The sequence below is a fragment of the Silurus meridionalis genome, chromosome 18 (genome assembly GCF_014805685.1).
Source record: "Silurus meridionalis isolate SWU-2019-XX chromosome 18, ASM1480568v1, whole genome shotgun sequence".
NCBI lineage: Eukaryota > Metazoa > Chordata > Actinopteri > Siluriformes > Siluridae > Silurus > Silurus meridionalis.
Window position 1 is genome coordinate 3219255 of NC_060901.1, and position 25390 is coordinate 3244644.

General features: G+C 38.9%; 1 protein-coding gene across 1 annotated transcript; it reads right to left on the bottom strand.

Moving 5' to 3' along the window:
- Nucleotides 1-4734: 4734 nt before the first annotated feature.
- On the bottom strand, nt 4735-24222 carry sult4a1 (sulfotransferase family 4A, member 1). The gene is made up of 7 exons (XM_046874420.1): nt 23883-24222; nt 17059-17189; nt 15205-15285; nt 14969-15095; nt 14251-14345; nt 11971-12109; nt 4735-7120 (listed from the first exon to the last, which is right to left on the bottom strand). Exons 1-7 carry the CDS (start codon nt 24049-24051, stop codon nt 7008-7010), a joined length of 855 nt encoding a protein of 284 aa, XP_046730376.1. The 5' UTR covers nt 24052-24222; the 3' UTR covers nt 4735-7007.
- Nucleotides 24223-25390: the final 1168 nt, after the last annotated feature.

Below are 25390 nucleotides of genomic sequence, written 5' to 3' on the forward strand. Positions count from 1 at the left end.
TATTTTGAAGGAGCAATTTAATAAAATGTTCTAGGATGTCATAGTTAATAATCAAGTTATTTAATTAATAAAAGTACACAACAGAATTATGTTCGTTTTGAGATTCGGCGTAAATGATCATCTGTTTGCTTGGGTTTTGGTGAAAACAGTGGGATAATACAATTTATTTCTTGTGGCCTTGATGTATTAAATGGTGGTGACCTGAGCAGCTGTGAATAAATGAAATGGGCAGATCTGCTACAAAAGCCATGTTTATACTAAATAAATGAATTATGTACTAACATAAAGATAAATTACATAAAGTACATACATACAAGGAAGAATTAGTATTTAATGGATTTTGAGACACGTTTTTAAGGTTGCTGCAGGTTTAAGATTTTTTTAAGACCATTAAATATTGAATTTAAGACCTATATATTGACATCGATATAAATCGATTTTTTTGCAACCCAAGTATCGCTAGCTGAAAGTCCCGGATAGCTGAAAAATAAAACCGTTTTACGTCTGTGGTACCATCCAAGAGAGATTTGCTCCAATAACGGAAAGCTGATTAGCTGGTGCATGTTGGTCTTATTTGTAGTTGTAATACAGCGAATTATATTTTGACTAACGAAAGAAAAAATTAAACCACCATGGGAAAAAAACAAACAAAGAAAAAAATTCTAAAGTGCTGCGGGAGCATTTTAATGAGCATTAGAGGTAGCGTTACATGGGAAAATTACACTTATTTTAGACCTCGAAAACAGCGGATTTCAGACTTTTTTCAGGCCTAAAATTCAGATTTTTTAAATTTTTTACTATTTTACACTCTGCGGAATTCCTGTACTTTGTCATGTCTCTTGTAAAACTTGCCAAAGATGTTCTTCACTAGTTGGAGATTCTTTTGTTCATCCCAGAGCAGTGCAATAGGATTTAGATGCAGTGACTGGGCATGCGATTCCGTGATAAATATCACTCCAGACGACTGTTTGCTCTTTAAATAATTGTGTAGTAAATAAATGAAGTATAGAATGGTGCGCATTTCGGGTCAGGATTCCTTTCACCCGAGCAAATCTCTACACTTTGAATGATAAACGGTGGCGAAAGCAAAATTATGAATCTTGTTGTCATGTCGGTCCGTTTGACCTTCACTTGTATATATTTGTTATCTATGATAGCATACTTTACTGATTAGCATTAAGTCGTTTAACGTTACTCTGGTTCCACCGGGAGGTACCATGGGAATGTGTGTTTTGATGGAAGGGTCACTCCTGGGACATGAAAGCTCCTAACCTTAACACATAGCATGCAGTAAGTACACTAATCCCATCACACATATGTATGAACACACACACACACACACACACACACACACACTCAAGCACACGCACACCTATTCTACTCATGCATAATCAAAGCACAGTCTCGTATGGAGTGGCCTACATCCTGAAATGCACTAATCCATTGTGGCTAGTCCCCTAAGAGTCAGTCAAAGTGGGTCTTATAATAGAGCACATAGCTTTTCATTAACACGTAGCCTGTGTGTGTGTGTGTGTGTGTGTATGTGTATACGCTGCTAATGGCAGAGTCTGGGCTTTTAACACTGGTGCATTCACAGAGGACTCGGGCAGATGGCTGTTCTGGCACTGACTGACTCCTCTCCCTCTCTGCCACTCAATAATGCGCCCGTACTGACAAGACAATGCATTAACTCATATTTTATTGTATTACCTGCAGGCGAAGAGGCTCTGCCTCCGAGGCTCGACATCATCTCCGCCTTGCGCTCGCGCTCTCCGTTTGACAAACCGCCGCAATTTATTTTGCATCAAATCCTTGCATTTTGAATAATTGATCAGCGAGACCTAAAGCTTTAAATATCCTGCGAGAGTGCAGACAGATGAGAAGGTGGTGGTGGAGGTGGTGGGGGTTTGGATAGCGAAGAAAAAAAAAGTTAAAGAAAATGCCAATGGCAGCCCATCTCTCCAGGCATAAAGAGACGTAAATTAACGGCATCAAAATGTCAGAAAAATAGCAGCTGTTTTGTGTGAGAACGCGGGGCTTCGCCTGTTAAAGTAAACTTTCCCCAACTCCCCCACGCTGTGTCTGGGTGGAGGCAGGGATGAGATTGTGGAGGATATCGTTATGAACAGTCAAACTGTCAGACGGAGGCAGCCAGACGGAACAAAGACAAAGACAATTACGACCGAGCGGCAGGAAAAAAAAACTTACGTGTACTTCACATTTGGCACAAGAGCTTTACTGAGATCTAAATATGCATTCACTGGCCACTTTGATAGGAACACAGAGACCCCTGAGATTATCCGAGGAGTTGATGAGGAATGCGTAAAACTATGCAGAGCTTTAATGGAGGTACGTGAAGAACATCAGGATGTGGATCAAATCAGTGTTCTTTGGCATCAATGATAGTATTTTCCAAGCTATAGATTCTCTCTTTTTGACTTTACTGAAGAAGAAACCTCAGAAGGCGAAGGCTGATTGGTTGAATACACCTTTAGAGGACAAAGTCAAGATGATCGGTTTAAAGTAACCTACAATAACAATAATAGTTACTCTTTACATCCGTGGTGAGCAGAAGAGCATCTTGGAAATGCACAAACATCACCACATCCAAATTCAAATCTTTTCGGACAAGATGAGGAATCAGATGCAACAATGTGCACAGGCTTAGTAAAGTATCGCCAAGTTGCCACTATTGGGGCCCTTGAGCAAGGCCCCTAACCCTCAGTGCTCTAGAGGCACTGTATCATGCACCCCGACCCCAGTTTTATAACATTGCTGTGATATGCAAAGTAAGAATGTCTCTGTGCTGTGATGAACATGTGATAAGTAAAAAGCCCCCTTTACCATTTACATATTTCCCTGTAATAAAGTGGGAGAGTGGATGACGGAGGGCAGTGTGAATTAGTGATGGTGAGATTTAGTGATTCACATCAGTGCATTGGAATAAAACTTAATGATGTGATGCATCAATTAAAAAAAGCGAGCCATAATTTTTTACATATTTGCATCGGTAAATTATATATATATATGTATATGTAGATGTGTAATTAAGCAATTGCCCTATAATTTCTAAGCAATATTTTACATGTAGAATGCTAAACAGACCGAGGCGTGTACTGAGAGTTACATAGAATATAGATTAACATGGCAGAGGTAGAGCTGCATCTTTCTAGAGCCAGAACAGGAAAAAACCTATGGCCTTATTTGACACTACAAAGGAGTGTTTGTGAAAAAAACGTGTAAGAAGTCAGAAGGCACTTAAGTGATATGTTGATTTGCTGTCTTTCTGAAAAAGATGCGTCGAGATGCGAATCTCATCGGCCTCAGTTACGGAGATGCACATCACTAATATATGTGTATGCATTGTGTGTGTGTGTGTGTGTGTGTGTGTGTGTGTGTGTGTGTGTGTGTGTGTGTGTGATGTTCAAATAGACATCTGACATTTATGAAACAATATTTTCAGAAACCAATTGTAATAAATAGATTATACACACTCCTCTCTCTCTCTATCGCGCTCACACACACACACACACACACACACACACACACACACACACACACAAACACAGGTGTAACCGATGTGCAACATGCAACACTCAGTCAATGCACCTTCCAAAAAATGCGAATGGATAGAGGAAGACATGCTGACAGATTGCATACACAAACACACAGTAGGTTTCCACTAGCAAAAAAAAAACCCCACAAGAATGACTGCTTTGCATCTCACACATCCACAGAGTTTCTGCAGCACTCCGTAGGGAACACCAAGATACTCGCTCTAAAATTACAAAGCAGTCCTCCTTCTGCATGGAAACAAAATGGAGAGAGAGGACAGGAAAGACAGAGGGGAAACAACCCAGACTCGTCCTCCTGTCTCTCAACTTGGGTTTAATTGTTGCTTCGTGAGTTGGCGTGTGTTTTTCTGGAAATTATTTATACTGCAAAATCTACACGTTATATGATAGACTTTATATGATTTTAACTGGACGTGTAGCTAAATATTCCTGACAGCACTTCTCCAGAGGTTTTGGAATCACTAAGTGGGTCAGATAGGAGATTAGGACTGCATCATTATCTTTTTGACCCATACAGCATGAACTAAACCTAAAATATGTCTTGAAACGGTCCAGAGATAGCCTTCTACTGCCCTCTAGCGGCAGAATGAGTTATTTAAGATTTGTAGGTATGGACAAAATGATTGGGTACACCAGACTTTCATGGTTCTTCCTAAACTATTCCGTTCATTTGAACTAGGATACTCATCATGACAATGTTCCTGGTGGACACCTGACCATAAGATTGGTTTCTGTATCTTTTTAAACATCCTATTCCACCTCTTATCCCCATTTGCTGTTATAATAACCTCCACTATTTTGGTTAGATGTTCCACTAGATTTTGTGGAGATTTGTGCTCATTCAGCCACAAGAGCATTAAAGTCAGGTGGCTGATGTAGGTGAGGTGAGGAGGTCTGGGTTGCAGTCATCGTTCCTCATGTCGAATAGGGTTAGAGCTCTATAGCAGTAGATCTTCCACTCCAACCTGTGGTTCCATATTTACCTGCATGATATTAAAAAGCTGGACTGAGGGCAAAAAAGTCGTGTGTTATGATCTTCAGAGGTGTATAAATCCTTAATTCCCCTACTTCCTGCTTTTATATTTTGTATTCATCAGATGATTTTTTCTTCTTATTTCATTTAGCAACCAGAGAACGAATAATCGCTTTACAGTGCAGGTGGTCTCAAAAAAGTTTTATTTTATTTGCTGTTTATTTCTACATGTTTATTTTCACACTCCTTGTTCATATCACATTCCTGGATTTTGCTCTTGTACATGGATGACGTGTGTGTGTGTGTGTGTGTGTGTGTGGGTTTGGGTTTGGGGGGTGTTATCTCAGGACATGTTTTTTCTGATGTCTAATTTCTAGACCTGTTCTAATTCCCAGTATTCCCATTATAAAATGTGCTGTTTTTGTCTGGTTATCTCATTTAAAGATGTCATTGATTCTCATTATCTCATTTCAAGATAGATATTTATTCCTGGTTGTCTTGTTTAAGGCATGGTGTTGTTTTTGCTGATCTAATTTCAAGATATTCACTGTCTAGTTCTCTCGCTTTGTTATATCTGGTTATCTCGTTTCCAGATATGTTATTTCTTGAAATCTCATTATTCAAGATTTGATGTTTTGTCTGGTTATCCCGTTTCAAGATATGTCATTATTTCAGATCATCTAATTTCAAGGTAGGTCTTTTTTTCTGGTTATCTTGTTCCAAGATATCTCGCTTTTTCTGCTTATCTCATTTAAGGCATGTTGTTTCTGGTTTTCAAGATAGATTTCAAGATATGAATTGTCTGGTTATCTCGAAAGAAATATTGTTATATCTGGGTATATTGTTGCTAGAAATGTTGTTTTTTCTGATTATCTTGTTTCAAGATGTGTTGTGATTTCTGATTATCTAATTTCTAGACGTTTCTATGTCTGGTTATCTCGTTTCAAGACTTTTGTCTGGTTATCTCGTGTCCAGATATGTTATTTCTTTATTCCTTATTCATTATCTCGTTATTAGACATGTTTTGTCTGCTTATCTCATTTCTAAAAATGTTGCTATTTCTGGTTATCTCATTTTTAGACATGTTTTGTCGAGCTATCTCAATTCAATACTTGTTATTTCTGTTTATCTTGTTTCAAGAATGTGATCTGGTTATCTCATCTTTAGACATGTTTTGGTTTCTAGTTATCTCATTTTGAGATTTGTTATTTCTGGTCATCCTGCTTCAAGATATGTTATTATTCCTGGTTATCTCATTTTAATATATGTTGCGTTGGCTGGTTATCTGCTTACTGGATGTGGCATTAATTCTTTTTTTTGTCTGTTATCTCGTTTTATGATGTGCTATTACTTTTGTTACATTTCAAGAAAGACAAAAATGTCAAGTTGTCCTATAACTCTTCCACTTATAGCTGAAACACTGACCAGTGACTTCTTCACTCTTTCTCATCGATCTGTTATCTAAATATCTCACCAGACTTCACTGCATGAGTTTAGCTACCACTTTTTTAGCCAGTTTATTTACTAGGAAACCAGAACGTTGATCAGGCAGGACACTTTTACTTGTTCAGTGGTTTGATCTGTGCACTCTTAATCTGTCTGTCCTAAACTTTGAGACTGATTAAGGAGGTGAAGTGGTGATTCTGAGTTTGAAGCAGAACACATCATCCCACATGCAACACACAGCCTGCACCAGATACCATGTTGCTTCTTTTGTATGATGGAATGCGTCTTTAAAGAGGTCAAACACTTTTAATCGCTCACGCTCACACACACACACACACACACACACACACACACACACACACACACATGCACAGATATCGGAACATAAACTGTAATACATTTTTTACTTATTTCTGAGTTTCAGGATTTTCCCAACATAAATAGGAAACAAATGTGAAGGGCTTTACAAATATTTCGTTCAGTGCCAGGATGCAGACCTGCGGCCGGCTGAATGCGACAAAAACAAAACAAAAAAAAAGCAAGAAATCAGGCATTTCCGAATATCTCTCCGACTTTGCAATGAGGTTTCATTGTATAGAATATAAAGGACATATTTCCCATATTTGATAAATATACAATTCATTAATGTGCACTATAAGAGGAGCTCTATACACTATATAATGCACCAAGCATATTACTCAGACTAGTCACCAGGCTAAAGCATTTAAAGCATTGCTGATGCATTGTAGTACACAAACACACTGCAAACACACTTGATGATGAAGCTCAGGGAGTGGAAATTATCTTTACATCATGGACTTCGGTGCAGATTTAGCTTCGCTATACATGTTCATGATTGAGTTTGGAAAACAAAATTACGTAAGCGGAGTCAGACCATCGATCTGGAAGAAGGGAGGGAAAGCGGAAAAGGTGTACGAGTGGCCGCAGTGCAGACAGAGTCAAGCCGAGCAGGTTGGTCTGATTGGTTGAGTCCGGTTCGCCACGTGGTTTGTTCACAAGCCAAAATCAAAGGTGAGATCGGACTTCCCCATCTTCTGTCGGTACACGCTATCAAACTTGTCGTTCATGGACACGGTGAAGATATCCTTCCATAGGCCCACGCGACCTGAGGCGACATACACACCGTTCATTAGCATGCTAAGCACGGGTTATAGAGTGGAAATATATTTCTCACAGCACTATCAAATTCTCGATTCTGATTGGCAGAGAAAAAGCATACATTTTCTCTAGCAGCAGCTGTTACAGCGAGTATCAAGCGAGTCTTTTTTATGGTTTTTGAGACACGTGCGTGTTCCTTTTATTTATACGCAATGAATTGGACAGTTCTGTGGAGTCCAAATAGGACATTTTTGTCTCTAACAGAAGAACTTGTGTAGGATGGAGAGCAGGAGTGAAAATGTGATCAGACTCCCTCACCCCCACACACTCACACATGGAGGTGGACGTTTAATGGTTTGGGGTTGTTTTGGAGCAGGGAAGGTTCCGGGAAGTAAAAGGAATCGTGAACCAACATGTCTCCCATTTCATACTTCAACACCATGCAGTTCCGTCTGGAGCCGAAACTGTGTGTAAAGTGTGTAAAGCTGTTATTCACGCTAAGAGCGTTTGGTCAAAGTAAATCTTCATACGGTTACAATACCAAAGTTGTTGCATAAACTCAGAAGAAACATGCACGAGTCTCTCAAAAACCATAAAAGACAAACTATTGGCAAACACTGTACATGTTGTTATGGTTTATAGAGTAACATAAGATCCTCCAAATGAGCACATTTAAAATAAGTAAAAGCCTAGAAATTTTTTTTATGAATTGTTATCGTTACCCCTGACAAAAAGAGGAGACAAGAAGGAGAGACAAGAAGGAGTCTCCACCCTCGTGCTTTATAACAACTTTTAACTTTGTCAGGTTTCATGACGTTTCTGTTGACATGCAGGTTTTTTTTGTTTTCTTTTCACCTTCTTAAGTTAAAGATAAATTCGAACACAGGTCCGTGTAGGTTGCGTTCATTGCCTTTCTGGTTTCTTGCCATCTTATTTTTTTTTTAGTTTGAGTTATGTGGGTTTGTGGGACTCCTGAAAACCTGGATGTAAAAGAACTGTAAAATCGACCAGAATCCATCATCCAAAGTTCTGGTTTCACTCGGAGAAGTTTGTATGGATCACTATGTGCTACACTCAAAAGTGACAAGAGAGTGAGAGGAAATGGGATCCTCATTAATGTCCTCCTCTTACAGTTTTACGCCGTACACAAAACTTTACACGCTCAATGCAGAACAACTCCACACTGCCCCCCCCGCGCCCCCTTCCTCCAACCTGCCCCATCCCACACTTAATTCTCTGAATCTCTGAACATGAGTCTCTAGTTTGGATCATCTGATGTATTGTTTGGCTCCAGAGTGGATATTATTAACTAAGAAAAGAGTTAATGATGGCTACACTCTGTGTGTTAATGCTAGTAAAGAAATTGAATGAATAATTTTAATAAATAAATGTTTTGTCCGGCTCTGAATCAATAAATAGCCGTTTTCTTCTTTTCAATAAAGGTGCCATGATTCGCAATTTGCTTTTTAATTGAGAATCGAAAAAAAACGAATGAACGCAACCTTTTCCATGTGTTAGGGAGCTGCTATAATGTAAGTGATAACAGGACCAATATATATATATCTATTTATAAACTTGTATTTCAATATAAAACGTATCCTGGTTGAATAAATGAATCTAAAAACCACCTCAGAACATGATGTTATCAGTAAATAAGACTTCGAGTTGTCATCAAGCAGCAGATTCGAGTAAAGACATTCTCACGTCTCGTTTGTAAAGAAGAGCCAGGTTTTAGTCTGCGTTTCCGTCTCGCACGCACTCACCTTGATTCTCACTTCACCTCGCTCTCTGTCTCACTCTTTCTCCATGCTCATTGTTTATCTAAGACCCTACTGCATGCTTCTCAGCACTTCTCACCATCAAGACAAGCAAAGAATCCATGCACTAAAGGAAAAACAAAACTGAAACATAAAAAAAACAACAACACAGGAAATGATGAAACAATAAATGCGAATAAAATCAACACAAATAAAGCATGTCGCATGTGCTGCAGTTCAGGGACTGAAAATAAACCAAAAAAAGAGCACATACGCTTTTATTGGACAAATCAATGTGAACTCAAAAGAGACCAACAATAAGGTAAAAAAAAAACTGGAGAGAACAATTCATCAAAAAATAATACATTATTATTACTATCAATTAAAAGCACAAAATTAAATATATGGCTTACACTGTAGAGCCAAAAGTTTCTGAACACCTGAACATAAGATTCCTTTGTGCTTTTTGAACATCTCATTCCACCTTTAATCTCCATTTGCACTTATAATAAGAATCTTCTGGGAAGATGTTCTACTAGATTTGCCATGCTGGAGCAGGTTTGGGTTTCCAATTTTAAGTGAATGCAAAATTGTATTATAGCGCCATCTAAAGACGTTCTGTAGAATTGAGTGCTTCCAGATTTGTGGTAACAGTTTGGAAAAGAACCACATATAGCAGGAAAGAGCAGGTGTCCCAATACTTTTGGCAGTATAGTGTATATAGGGGTGTAACGGGACACGACGGTTGGGGGGGAGGGGGGGAGAAATGCAAAACATAAAAATTGCTCGTAGTTTTTTTTATTAACGCAGTTTATTATTATTAACTTTTGTGAACTTCGACATTTGAACAGTTTACATTTTTTTTATCATTTTAAATAAAATACCTGTTTGGTTAAATAATATATAAAATAATATTGTAAAATGTTTTATCATAATAAAATTTAATAAATCAAATTAATGCAATATTTTAATTAAGTCATCAAATTGGCAAATTTAATTGATTAAATAGAAATTGAATAAATGGAAAATTTTTTATTTAATAGTTTACATTTGTTAGACCCTATTTGGGTAATACAGATATGCAAGTGTGTGTGTGTGTGTGTGTGTGTGTGTGTGTGTGTGTGTGTGTGTGTGTGTGTGTGTGTGTGTGTTTCACATCTATTTAACTGCTTTATTTACTTCAGCAGACTTTAACCAATGTTTTCATTCCCTCCATCCTTCATTCATTCACTCCCTCGACATGCAGAATTGTCAGGACTTTCACCTTTTAAGAGAAATTCTTGATGCTTGATATAAAACGCTAAAAAATCAATAGCATTAGCGTTTGCCACCAGCCACTTCCGGGTTAGCAGCTAACGTTATATGGATTCTATAGCGATTTCATGTACATTTGAGCAAAACAAATCGTATTTCCAGTAGTGAGTGTGCAGCCACAGTGACACTGCGCTAACTCTAGTTTCTTTTTTATACGCCTGGCATTGTTGTTGTCAAAAATGGAGAAAATAAAAGTGTAGCTGTGTTATGTACCTTAATTGATATTGCTTGCATTGATGACCTAATTGTATGTTTGTGGTTGTTTTTAGTGTCTAAACTTTATTTTCAATAAAGGAAACCCATAAATGAAAATTAATAAAGAACACACAAAAAATCCTCTTCATTGCGCCTCACCTGTCATGTCTTTATACGCCACTAGAGGGCAGTGCCCCACACTTTGAGAACCACTTTTCTATATAGTGTACGTCTGCCATTACACTTTGTACCACTCGATGGAGCTGAAGAGCAAAAATCTTAGATCCTCTGCTATTTGTTTGTCAAGAAGAACCTCTTTCACGTTTGTTTGATGAGCCTGAAGGTTCTACAGTAGATGGAATCCTCCTCCTTTTTATGTTTTGTGAGTAATTTGATCTGTAAATGCTGAGCTGTTTTTTTAAATGTGAATGGTGGATTCAGGACACTCAATCTGTAGCCAATAGAAAGCTGAAAACAAATCGCCCCTTATAACAGCTCATAACAGGTCTTATATATTAAATATGATATGAACAAGGAGCAGATTGTACTCTGTACACCAGTGACCGTCCATGCATTTCACACCGCCGCCTTTAGTAGTGTCCAACCTGAATTTATCCACTGCTTAATAGCATCATTATGACACCATGGTTATAGAAACCTTCACTATTATAGGAAGCGCAGTAGAACAAAGTGCTGCATCACAGACAGGAATCTAATACAGTAAGAATGAATGTCATTACTGAAGCAAGAAACCCAATGATCACAATTCAAAATGTCTCCTTTCACTGGAGCCACAGAGCACCACATCATCTCTAGCAGAAACATCGATATTAGCCTCATAACATGACTTCAGGTTTTCCCTGCATTCTTTCTATTCATCAGGGTTTTCCCAGTGATTTTTTTTAAATGGAGGCAAATTGTGTATTTGTGCAAATAAAAACGTTTAAACAGTTCATAAAAAAGCTTTTCTTTCAAAACTGTTTTGAATTCTTTGATCCGACCTGTTCTTTAAAATCTATCTTGTAAATCTAATCAATTTATTCTTCTCTGTCAGTCATTATGGGATGAAAAAAACAGTAATTAATGCCACACTAAACTTTTATGAGCTTGTGCAGTTTGCTACAGATGTAGGTTGAGAGTTTGACTAGTGGTGATGGGAACGATTTTGTACTGTGACTCAGAAGAATGAGTAGTTTTAAAGAGTTATTTGTTTATTTTCATTTATGTTCTCCCATTAATGCTATGCAGTGCATTACACAGGAAACAGAATTGAGTCGTTCGTCTCATGAGTCCTCAGATCCGAGTCATTCTTTCTTTTATCACATGACTCCCATAGACGCTACACAATGCAATAGATGAGGTTTTTTGGTCTGTATCCTGACATGACAGAAGAACTAACAACACGGACCAGAAGATGAGACGTGAATCTACTGATTTATCATAATTCCTGCATTGTTATATTTTCATTATTGGAACTTTAATTAAAGTTGGTGTATGTAGACGTGTTGGGAATCTACATGGACCAAACCCTGTTTAACAGAATCCTGTTGAAAGTCTGTGTCTGTGTGGTTGTTGGTGTGTTTTGTCTCACCCCTGCAGATGGACAGAGCCTCTGAGTTGCAGCACTGCTCAATCAGCTGATTGCAGTTCTCCACCAAGCTCTCCAGCTGAGCCTTATCACAGGAGGTACCCAGGAACCGTGCCAACTGTTCAACCAGGTTACCCAAGTCCTACAGGCAGTAAGAGAGATGGACAGAAAGCAAGACAGAATGAGACAGAGGAAGAAACGCTTTTTGAAGTATTTCAGTGGGATGCTAATTAAAGGTTGTAGACATTACTATTAAACACAGAGAAGCTTGTATCTGCACTGAATGGACAAAAGTATTGGGGCACCCATCTTTTCCACGAACAGAGCTAGAGTGTGTCTACAAGGTACAGCGCTAGAGTGTGTTTATAAGGTACAATGCGAGAGTGTCTCTCTATTAGGTATAATGCTAGACTGTGTTTATAAGGAAAAATGCTAGTGTGCGCCTATGAGGTACAATGCTAGAGTGTGTTTATAAGCTACAATGCTAGAGTGTATCTACGAGGTACAATGCTAGAGTGTGTCTATGAGGTACAATGTTAGTGTGTCTATAAGGTACAATACTAGTGTGTCTATGAGGTACAATGCTAGAGTGTGTCTACAAGGTACAATGCTAGTGTATCTACGAGGTACAATGCTAGAGTGTGTATATGAGGTACAATGTTAGTGTGTCTATGAGGTACAATGCTAGTGTTTATGAGGTACAATGCTAGAGTGTGTCTAGAAGGTACAATGCTAGTGTGTCAACGAGGTACAATGCTAGTGTATCTATGAGGTACAATGCTAAAGTGTGTCTACAAGGTACAATGCTAGTGTGTCTACGAGGTACAAGGCTAGTGTGTCTATGAGGTACAATGCTAGTGTGTCTATGAGGTACAATGCTAGAGTGTATATATGAGGTACAATGCTAGAGTGTGTCTATGAGGTACAATGCTAGAGTGTATCTATGAGGTACAATGCTAGAGTGTGTCTACAAGGCACAATGCTAGTGTGTCTATGAGATACAATGCTAGAGTGTGTCTATGAGGTACAATGCTAGAGTGTATCTATGAGGTACAATGCTAGAGTGTGTCTACAAGGTACAATGTTAGTGTGTCTATGAGGTACAATGCTACATTGTGTCTATGAGGTACAATGCTAGAGTGTGTCTACAATGTACAATGCTAGTGTGTCTATGAGGTACAATGCTAGTGTGTCTATGAGGTACAATGCTCGAGTGTGTCTATGAGGTACAATGCTAGAGTGTTCTATGAGGTACAATGCTAGAGTGTATCTACAAGGTACAATGCTAGTGTATCTATGAGGTACAATGCTAGAGTGTATCTACAATGTACAATGCTAGTGTGTCTATGAGGTACAATGCTACATTGTGTCTATGAGGTACAATGCTAGAGTGTGTCTACAAGGTACAATGCTAGTGTGTCTATGAGATACAATGCTAGTGTGTCTACAAGGTACAGCGCTAGAGTGTGTCTATGAGGTACAATGCTAGTGTATCTATGAGGTACAATGCTACATTGTGTCTGAGGTACAATGCTAGAGTGTATCTACAATGTACAATGCTAGTGTGTCTATGAGGTACAATGCTAGTGTGTCTATGAGGTACAATGCTACATTGTGTCTATGAGGTACAATGCTAGTGTGTCTATGAGGTACAATGCTAGAGTGTGTTTATGAGGTACAATGCTAAAGAGTATTATAGTGTCTACAAGGTCCTAATGTTAGAATGTACCACAGGAAAGAGAAGAAATGATAGGTTTTTTGGTGTATAAGTCTCGTGTGGTTTCAGAGAGGTTTTTATGCTGCAGTTTGGCTGTTAACTCCATGATGTTAGGTTTTCTGTGTTATGGGAAACACACCTGTTATTTTGAACGAAGGTGAACTGAGGTAAGTTTGATGTATTTGCTATAACTGTTGGACTTTGCTACCATTAACGTGACTGTGACATCCCATTGATAAATCTATACTGATAAAAGGCGACATATAGCATGTTATCATCGAATTACAGCTCTTTCCCTCTTTTTAGGAAACTCTCTGTGTATCGTATAGAGTTTTTCCACAGACTTGCTATCAGATACACCAATAAAAACCTGAGTGTGAGGGTTTTCCTGCATATACTGTACTTTATATTATATAGAGTTCATTAACCTTATGAAAAACAGAGCACATCCCTGTGGTAACAAGAATTATGATCTCTGTGTGTGTGTGTGTGTGTGTGTGTGTGTGTGTGTGTGTGTGTGTGTGTGTGTGTGTGTGTGTGGGGCAATAGACATGTAAGACATGTACCTTGTACATATCCTCATATTTTAAGAAGAGCACATTGGAGTCCATGCGATGTTCCCAGAACTCCTGCACATGCTCAAACCAGGAACCGTATCCCACTGCAGACAGAGAGAGAGAGAGAGAGAGAGAGAGAGAGAGAGAGAGAGAGAGCGAGAGCGAGAGAGAGAGAAAGAGAGAGAGAGAATGTTCTATGTATGTTCTATGCTTTGGCAATATGAATGTCCATATTTGAAATGACAATATAGCAACCTTTTAATCTTGAATCTAAGAGAAAATAAGAAATTGAGGAGAGATTGAGTGTGTGTGTGTGTGTGAGTGTGTGTGTGTGTGTGTGTGTGTGTGTGTGTATATGTACATGAGTGTGAGACAGCGAGAAAAAGAAAGAGAGAAGAATAAAAGGGAAAGAGATTGTGTGCGTTTGCATGCTTGTGTAAAAGAGTGAGAGAGCACGAGAAAAAGACTGAGTGTGTGTGTGAGAAAGGGGAGAGAGAGAGAGAGAGAGAGAGAGAGAGAGTGCACAAGAGTGTGTGTGTGTGTGTGTGTGTGAGCACGCTTGTGTTAAAGAGAGAGAGAGCACGATAAAGAGACTGTGTGTGTGTGTGTGTGTGTGTGTGTGTGTGTGTGTGTGTGTGTGTGTAAGAAAGAAAGATTTTTGTGTGTATGTTTTTTTTTTCAGAGCTTTGTTTTGACTCCTGCAGACGTTTGCGTCTCTCTCACTCACGCTTGTCGTTCATGAAGCGCCTACAGAACTCCTGGAAGGTTCCACGGTAGCTCATTGTTCTTAAAGAGCGGTGGAACTGGTAGTAGGAGACCACCAGGTCTTTAGGATTCCTGGCCATGTAGATAACCTGCAGCACACACACACACACACACACACACACACACACACACACACCAGGTTGAATGCAGGATCAGCAGTGTTTATTCTTGCGATGGTAGACGGACGTGTGTTTGTACCTTGCCCTCGCCGTTGTGCATGGCCGTGGGGAGGAAGCGATACGGCAGGTGACTTTTGATCAGACGAGGTGATGTCAGCTCCTGCGAACACCAAGACGTTGAAACAAAAGCAAAACTAGATACCATACACACGTTCTATTTTATAGGAACGCTTGCTATCTATTCACGCTTGTATCAAAAGTATTAGGACACCTGACTTTTCTAATCAGATGTGGTTCTTCCCCAAATTACTTTGGATGCTGTAGCATGAAATTTTCCCTTCACGTGAGTACTAGGAGACCCAATCCGGTTCCAGCATGATAATGCAAACCCTGTGTGAAGCCAGCTTCATGAAGATATGGTGGGAGTCACAGATCTCCTGCTATAGAGCTCCAACTCATTTGAACGTGAATGTGAATGCTCGCTGCATTCCAGGCCTCCTCAATTCGTCATTACATACCTGACATAAGTTGTGACTAAATGAGCACAAATCTCCACAAAATCTAGTGGAACATCCTTCGAGAAGAGTGGAGCTCATTATAATATCAAATAGAGACTAAATGTGGAATGGAACGATCATAAAGATTCACATACCCAAGTCTGGTGTCCACACTTTTGTCCATAAAGTGCACTTCTATTTGTTTATTTTTTTGTTGAACGTAATAAGTCATTCTGCCTTATGTCAGGCGTCATTGGCGCATTTCAAAGTTTCAAATCTTCAGCGCCACTTCAGCTCATTCCATGCTAACATCGACCAAGGACTGAACAGTTTTAACTGGTTTGGAACATTACACAAGCTAAAAAGCAATACAATGAAGGAGAGTTTATTAAAAAATGCCTCAGTGACGTTGTTGAAATCTTGTCTGAAAACGACAAAAAAACTGAACCGCATGGTATCAGACATCCAACTGTCCCGCCATACTGTTGAACACAGAATAACGGACATTAACACGGCTAATGAATCACAGTTGCACTCTGACCTGGAATGGCAGAAGTCCCACTAAGCAACATGCATAGTAAAAGAAAAACGCTATTGTAAATTATTATATTTTTGTTTGTGGTCTTGGTTGAACTGAGAGTTTGTGTGTGTGAGACACAATGTTGTTGAAAATGACTGTCCTGTGGTCTTGGTACTGTAGGAGTAAATTTCTGTCATTATCATGTTGGTGTGTGACATTTACAATAAATCTGGCTGAGCAGAGTTGTGTGTGTGTGTGTGTGTGTGTAATAAAGGAAGTGATGGGTGATGTTTGTGTGTGCCCATGTGTATGATGTGGCTCTTTGCGGTAACACAATAAAAAATGTGGCTCTTGGTCTCTTGACTGGTTGGCCACCCCTGCATTATAGCATGATACAATTATATGGACAAAGGTTTGTGGACACCTGACCAATCTGTTAATCCCAGTCCTTATTTGTGGTATAATAAGCTCCACCCATGGAATGCAGATCTTCATGGAGCTGGTTTTGTGCACAGGGGATCTGTCATGCTAGAACAGGTTTGGGTCTCCTAGTTCAAGAGAAGGATAAATGTCATGCTCCCACATTCATAGACATCCATTAGAATTGTGTGTTTACAACTTTGTGGGAACAGTTTGAGGAATAATCAGATATGGGAGGAAAAGTCAGGTGTCTCAATACTTTTGCCAATAGAATTATTGCCTTTAACTTTGTTTGCTTCTGTTTGTACCCTGGCTTTGTTTTAAATTACTGCACTATTTAATGCACCTGGATGGTCTGACTAGACGACTACTTGACCAACGTTTAGAATTTTTTTCCGGCTATATGTATATGTTTATTTATTTTTTTGTTTTAGCTGTGCTTTGCTTGTTGTTGTTCACAAATCTTGTTTGCTAATTTGTGTGTGTGTGTGCATACCTGTATAATTTCCAAACCAGGCTGAGGATACTCCAAGACTGGAAGCTGCTCATCAATATTCATGAGTCCAATTTCATCCGGGTCCACCCCCTGGCTCACAAGATACACCACCTCCTGCAGCAGGCTTGTACCTTTGTAACAGGAAAAGAGATATATTTTGTTTATATATATATATATATATATATATATATATATATATATATATATATATATATATATATATATATTCTAAAGATTAAATATAGATGATATTAATGTAATCATGCATGTTATTAACACATAGTATATTAAGTACATGGACAAAGAGGCGTTAGGGGGAAGCAACACATCTGGGGGAATGTGTAGACTCGGTCTTTCCTATGAAGAACAAAACATTTGATTGATTGAATGTACCCTGTATTATTTTCAATTTATGTTACCATGGTTTCCTTCATTCATGAATTTGTAATATTTAGGAGTAAATAAAGAGGAAAATGACTGTAATCTGCTACACGAATGTACTTTTATTTTCTAGTTGTTTTCTAGTTGAAACTTATAGTGAAAACGAAATGAAATCCTAGAAACACTATTTATAATACAAACAAACACAATACCTGATACAGATTTTTAAGGTATAAGCAATACAGCTATAATTAAAGATATAATTCTGGTTTTTATTTATTCAATATTTTTCCAAACTAAGCTGCAGCAGATTTACTGACAAAGTCGAGATATTATGTTGGTGAGAGACAGATTTACTTCTTGGTTCGGTCGTGTTTATCTGCTCACAATGGGAGGAAGTGCTGAAGTTTTAGCGGCTTCAAAAATAAAAAATAAAAAATCTAATATATTACAACCCTGAACTTTCAGACTTATTCAGTAGAAATTATCAGTGCACTGTCTCACTTTACATCCCCTGAACAAACTATATAGTTAATGTCTTTATCTTTGTTATTGTATTATTTTATTTTCTAGTTTTTCATAATTTTATATATGATGGCAATAAAGATAATTTTGATTCTGAAATGAAGATTTTTGTTAAAGGCATTTAAAAAAAAAATAATCGGAAAAAAAAGATGCGATGCAATTTAATATGTTACAGATAGTTCTGTGTGTGTGTGTATATATATATATATATATATATATATATATATATATATATATATATATATATATATATATATATATATAGACACAGTGAGGAAAATAAGTATTTGAACACCCTGCTATTTTGCAAGTTCTCCCACTTAGAAATCATGGAGGGGTCTGAAATTGTCATCGTAGGTGCATGTCCACACTGCAGGAGGGATTTTGGCCCACTCCTCCACACAGATCTTCTCTAGATCATTCAGGTTTCTGGCCTGTCGCTGAGAAACACGGAGTTTGAGCTCCCTCCAAAGATTCTCTATTGGGTTTAGGTCTGGAGACTGGATAGGCCATGCCAGAACCTTCATATGCTTCTAACAGAGCCACTCCTTGGTTATCCTGGCTGTGTGCTTCGGGTCATTGTCATGTTGGAAGACCCATCTTCAATGCTCTAACTGAGGGAAGGAGGTTGTTCCCCAAAATCTCGCAATACATGGCCCCGGTCATCCTCTCCTTAATACAGTGCAGTCGCCCTGTCCCATGTGCAGAAAAACACCCCCAAAGCATGATGCTACCACCCCCATGCTTCACATTAGGGATGGTATTCTTGGGATGGTAATCTTTTTTTAATATTATTATTCTTCCTCCAAACACGTTTAGTGGAATTATGACCCAAAAGTTCTATTTTGGTCTCATCTGACCAAATGACTTTCTCCCATGACTCCTCTGGATCATCCAAATGGTCATTGGCAAACTTAAGACGTGCCTGGACATGTGCTGGTTTAAGCAGGGGAACCTTCCGTGCCATGCATGATTTCAAACCATGACGTCTTAGTGTATTACCAAAAGTAACCTTGGAAACGGTGGTCCCAGCTCTTTTCAGGTCATTGAACAGCTCCTCCCGTGTAGTTCTGGGCTGATTTCTCATCTTCCTTAGGATCATTGAGACCCCACGAGGTGAGATCTTGCATGGAGCCCCAGTCCGAGGGAGATTGACAGTCATGTTTAGCTTCTTCCATGTTCTAATGATTGCTCAAACAGTGGACTTTTTTTCACCAAGCTGCTTGGCAATTTCCCCGTTGCCCTTTCCAGCCTTGTGGAGGTGTACAATTTTGTCTCTAGTGTCTTTGGACAGCTCTTTGGTCTTGGCCATGTTAGTAGTTGGATTCTTACTGATTGTATGGGGTGGACAGGTGTCTTTATGCAGCTAGCGACCTCAAACAGGTACATCTAATTTAGGATAATAAATGTAGTGGAGGTGGACATTTTAAAGGCAGACTAACAGGTCTTTGAGGGTCAGAATTCTAGCTGATAGACAGGTGTTCAAATACTTATTTGCAGCTGTATCATACAAATAAATAGTTTAAAAATCATATACTGTGATTTCTGGATTTTTTTTTTTTTAGATTATGTCTCTCACAGTGGACATGCACCTACGATGACAATTTCAGACCTCTCCGTGATTTCTAAGTGGGAGAACTTGCAAAATAGCAGGGTGTTCAAATACTTATTTTCCTCACTGTATGTGTGTATGTATATATATATATATATATATATATATATATATATATATATATATATATATATATATATATATATATATATATATATATAAAAGGAAACAAAGATTTATTTATACAATTTAATGCAGTTGGTAAACTTGCAACTTGCTACAGAAAATGCTAAATCCTCCATCCCCAAGTCTTGACTGAACGCGTACTGTAGTAGTAAAAGTTACAGGTTTAATGTTGACTGCCACAAAAGCACTGACATGGAAGAGTCCTTCTGAATGAATCCAGAATTGATATCTCCTTGTACAAATGTTAGAATTCACAGCAAATTGTTTTTCTCGACTGGTGACACCTTCAAGGTTCAAGGTTCCTTTCTTGGGAATGCTGTTCCTGGGATAAGCTTCGCTCTTTATCCCAGGTATTTTATCTCCACATAAAGACCTTGTAAACTCTATGCACAAATCTCCGATCTCAGCTTGAGTCCCTGCACCCAATTTTGGTGTAACCATGGACTATTCACTTTCCATTTCTTCACACATTGCTAATAGGTCCATTTAGGTCCATTTCTCATTTACAACATGAGGAAAATGTGTCCATTTCTGGATGTGAAACAGGAAATAATCAAGGGGAAGTTATCTTTTGTTATCTTCTAATCAGAAGGACCCTTAACCCACAACCACGATAAATGCCTGGATAAAGGCATCTGCCAAATGCTGTAAACATTAAAATAATTCGAAAGTCTCTTTGCTCTTTTGAAGACAATATGCTTTCGGTCCAATCAACACATCTAAATAGTTTCTAGAGTCTGATTTAATGCACCCATTCCAGCCTACTGTCAAAAAAGCATCTTATAGCCATCTAGTGTGAGCTTCAGGAAGCATGCTCGTTTGTGTCTAATGGCTAATGGAGAGGCTTTCTATTTCCCCACGCATGACTTCACAGCTATCAACAAGGAAACCTATTTCTTCCTCAATGACACCATTGTTATTTGCTCTCTTCTTGGTCACCCACACACACACACACACACACACATATACACTCCTTAATTACAGAAAACATATGCGTCAGTCTGTAATTCCCAATTCTGGTGCTGGTGTGAGACATTTGGACAATGTCTGAACAATACCATACTCTTTAGCATCTGCTATTCAAATGTTTATAACAGTATAATGAACAGGACCATGAACCACTGTAATGTTTTAGCTTACAGGATTTTCATTACAAACAATGGTGTAAAGCAGCGTAAAGTCCCCAACCTTTTTTGCACCACAGACCGGTTTAATGTCAGACAATATTTTCACGGACCGGCCTTTAAGGTGTGGTGGATAAATACAACAAAATAAAATGATACGAGCATAAAAATTGGTATTTTCTAAATATAATAATAAACGTGAATTCACTGTGTTGTTTTTTTGTATATTTCGCTTGCTTGGGGTTTTGAATTTAGTGGTAATGTATTATGTGATAGCGGCCGGAGCCCCTTTAAGAAGGTAGAGAATGGGGGTAAGACATGTGACCGAGGCATCATGACATGCATCAAGAGTGAGCCATAGACAGATGTGGAGGAGATCATTTCCAAAATAAAATGTTCAGAATCAGATAATAAATAAAACAAAAAGAATGTAAGTTATGTATTCTTTCTGTGCGACCCGGTACCAATTGACCCAAGGACTTTCTAAAATACAAATCAAATTGTACACCTTAACCTGTACTTTTAGCTTGTAATGGAGTCAGTTTTGCATTAAGGTATTTATACTTTTACTCAAATGTGATTCTCAGGTGCTCTTTACACCTTATTACAAAACATATAGTGTCCACACCCAAATGGTGATTTGTAGGATTGGTTGCAATCATTAACGCTGTCATCATTATTTCTAACGATACCTTCCACACCAGTAGAGGTTCACATTCGGTTTCAGATCCTGGTTCACTGGTATACGATGTAATCCTATGCATTTCTCAGAGTTCTTGCGACGTCTTGCCAACTGTACTATTTCTGAAAGTCCTTTCATTAACTTGTCTTACCAATATACATTCTAGCATACCTACAACTGTCTGTCTAATCGAGTTGTACAATTGGAAGTTGGATTCTTAAAACCCAAGATGGTGTAACAGTTATGAACACAAGAACATGAGGTATGATGATCAGCCTCTGGCCTGTGTCTGAACAATGTGCTACACCAAGGATCACCTCTCTTAATGGCTTTTCTGCAGCCAAGGATGCTGAGCATCTGCCTAACTGGCTTCAGAGGCAAAGCAACCCACCTCAACCTTTTTGAGTTATTTGGTCTCCTTACGCTTAAAGACCTCCCCTATCTGGTCTTTTTAAGAGGACACTGAGTTCCAACAGAACCACTTGCTTTGAACAGGGAGATGTTGAGGACGTATCTGCCCTGAGTTTTGTCAGTGCAATGTGTTTCAGAACTTCCAGCTGCTTCCTTCTGTCAATATTGAGCTGTCAGTCATGAGCTAAGGTTAGCAGCCCAGCTGAGCTCCATAACTTACTCAGCATAGGGAGGTGATTGAATTCCTCAGTTGTAGGTAATAGATATCTCATTAGATATATAGATAAATGACAGATATATGTCATTGCATAGAATACACAGCATATACCAGAAGAGCAAATAATAGCATTGTGCATATATACACTATTCAAATCCGAAAGTATTGGTTCAGCTGATCTCTCCTGCTATATGTGGTTCTTTTTCAAACTGTTACCTCAAAACTGGAGGCACTCAATTGTACAGGCGCTATAATATAATTTTACATTCACTTGAACTTGGAAACACTAATCTGTTCCAGCATATCTAAATACACACACAAAAAAACATGCTGTAGCTGGGATTTGAACTCACAACCTTCAGATCCACTACCATTTTTTGGCATTACATGAACTCTTAGACTGCTGGGGTTAGAGCACAGGGTCAGCCATGACACAGCCCCCCTGGAGCAGATAGGGTTGAATGCTCTGCTCAAAGCTCCAAAAAGAGAGTGCTGAGGCATGAACCTCCAACCTTATGATCAGTAAACCAGAGCCTTAACCACTGCTGCTCAATACTTCATCCTCTTGAATCCTTATGCTCTTACGAACACAAAACACTAAATACAAGGGTGCAGCAAACTGATCGTGATATACAAGTAACCCTGAGATCATTTGATCTACATCCTATCCATCTGATATTTTTGTCCATTGCTGGCATGTTGTTTTCTTTGCAGTCTCTCGGGCTGTCTTTGCGTCTCGCATGCTCGCGGATCAGGTTGTAGCTCGGCTGTAGCTGATCTGACTGTGGTTATAACGAGTCTGTATTGAAGTCCCCAGAGGAACCAGGCTGCTTCACTTCCTGTGTAATTTTCCCATTAAACCTGCAGCTAGTGAAAGAAGTGCTGAGAGTGAATCTTCTTAATGTATCTGCCACTTCCTGTTTCTATCATGTTGCATGTCTCCTAATGTGCAAATGACGATTGTATATATTACATGGACAAAAGTTTCTTCATAAGATCTTTTTGAACATCTCATTCCACATTTAGTGAGGGTTTGCTCCTAGAATAAACTCCACTCTTCTGGAAAGACGTTCCACTCTATGTTGAAGTGTAAAATTATTTTTTTTAATTATGCTATTAAATAATCTAATCTAATCTAATAATCTAATGACGTCGTCACTGGTCGCGTCTGGGAGCGCGTCGGGTTCATGACGCACACCAAGACAACAGAGTTGCCAGGTCTCAACCAGACTCGCTTTGGGAAGAAAGAGTGTCATTTTTCTCACACACAACTCTGTTTTTTTCATCATCTTTTTGGAGAAGGAATAAACTTTTACCATCGTTTGCTTTGGAGCTTAAAAGTAAACGACGCAAAAAAGCGTTGCGCAATAAACGCGCATTAAAAAACACGCACTAGACGTGTGCGTATCAATTTGACATTAAGATAGCAATCCTTATATAATTGTTTAATTTTTTTATTATTACTATTATTATTATTATATAGGCCCCACTGCGTCAGGGTTTTTATATAAATTTTATAAAACTATAAAAAGGCTTGATGGACATTATTCCAAACGCGAGAAGATGCAAATTCGTTGCCGCACGAGTGGGTGGTTGTAAATTCTCGGATTTTCTTAACACAACCCAACATCATCCACCCACATAAGAACCAAAAAAATGTCCCAATATGATTTATTCCATAAAGCCACCACTTCATCCTGCACGAGAAAAGACATCCAGGACGCAGGACGCAGGACGCATGCCTACCTGATTTGGGATAAGTAACAATCCATATGTCGCTACTTCTAAGGGAGAAGTTGGCGATCTCGTCCATCTTCCCTCGGCAGAAAGGAGGAAGGCGAACTCCATGATGCTCGAAGTATTTGCTCTCGTACTCGATCGGGGTGCTCGGCGTGTCCACCTCGCTTTCTGCCATACTTCACAGCCAGGCAGTCGGATATCCTTCCAATTAATTCTTTGTGGATTTTTGTTTTTGTTTTGTTTTTAGACAAAATAAAAAAGATGCATTTGAGATCACGTAGCTGAGACTGGGTTGTTATGCCAAAGACGTGCAGGACTGCAGGCGCCTGGATCTCCAGCCAATCGCATGCTCCAGAAGTGATGTAATGCTCAGCATCAGCACCAGGCTGAGGGGCGGGGCCTCAGCCACCCACGGGCTTCAACCCGGAAATAATGATCTTGGATTACAGCAGAAGATGCAGTTCTCCGATACACTGTTCTCATCAGTGATGTTTTCCTCCACCGACCTCATTATACACAGCAATATCTGTACATACAACATACACGGGTACCTGTACTGGATACTGTATAATACCGATAATCATTCATTTATATACTTATTGTTTTAATGTACGCTGTTGTGTGAGGATCGTGTACAATGTTTAAACACACTGTCTTTATTTCATTTATTTATCACCCTCCATTTCAGTGTGTAATCACTGAACAAGAATAAGGAGCCTTTGCAGTAGGGTACAGTGCAGTTGAGTACACATTACAGTACAGTACAGTAGTATACACAGTAGAGTGCAGTAGAAAACAGTACAGTGCAGCACAGTGGAGTACAGTGCAGTAGGGTACACATTACAGTACAGTAGAGTACACAGTACAGTACAGTTGAATACACAGTACAGTACAGTACAGTACAGTTGAATACACTGTACAGTGCAGCACAGTGCAGTACAGTAGAGTATACATTACAGTACAGTACAGTGCAGTACAATACAGTACAGTGCAGCACAGTGGAGCACAGTGGAGTAGAGTACACAGTACAGTACAGTTGAATACACTGTACAGTGCAGCACAGTGGAGCACAGTGGAGTAGAGTACAGTACAGTAGAGTACACAGTACAGTACAGTACAGTAGAGTACACATTACAGTACAGTAGATTACACAGTACAGTACAGTGCAGTACAATACAGTACAGTGCACCACAGTGGAGTACAGTGCAGTAGGGTACACATTACAGTACAGTAGAATACACAGTACAGTACAGTTGAATACACAGTACAGTGCAGCACAGTGGAGTACAGTGGAGTAGAGTACACATTACAGTACAGTAGAATACACAGTACAGTGCAGGACAGTGGGGTACGGTGGAGTAGAGTGCAGTACAGTAGAGTATACATTACAGTACAGTAGAATACACAGTAAAGTACAATTAAATACACAGTACAGTGCAGCACAGTGCAGTACAGTAGAGTACACATTACAGTACAGAATACACAGTACAGTACAGTAGAATACACAGTACAGT

Bases quoted from the DNA above. Each gene is read 5' to 3' on its own strand.
- sult4a1 (XM_046874420.1), bottom strand. From the start codon at position 24,051: ATGGCAGAAAGCGAGGTGGACACGCCGAGCACCCCGATCGAGTACGAG. The intron at 17,190-23,882 runs GTAGGCATGCGT...CCTGTTACAAAG, and splicing joins TGTTACTTATCCCAAATCAG to GTACAAGCCTGCTGCAGGAG. The intron at 15,096-15,204 runs GTACAAACACAC...TGTGTGCTGCAG, and splicing joins TGCACAACGGCGAGGGCAAG to GTTATCTACATGGCCAGGAA.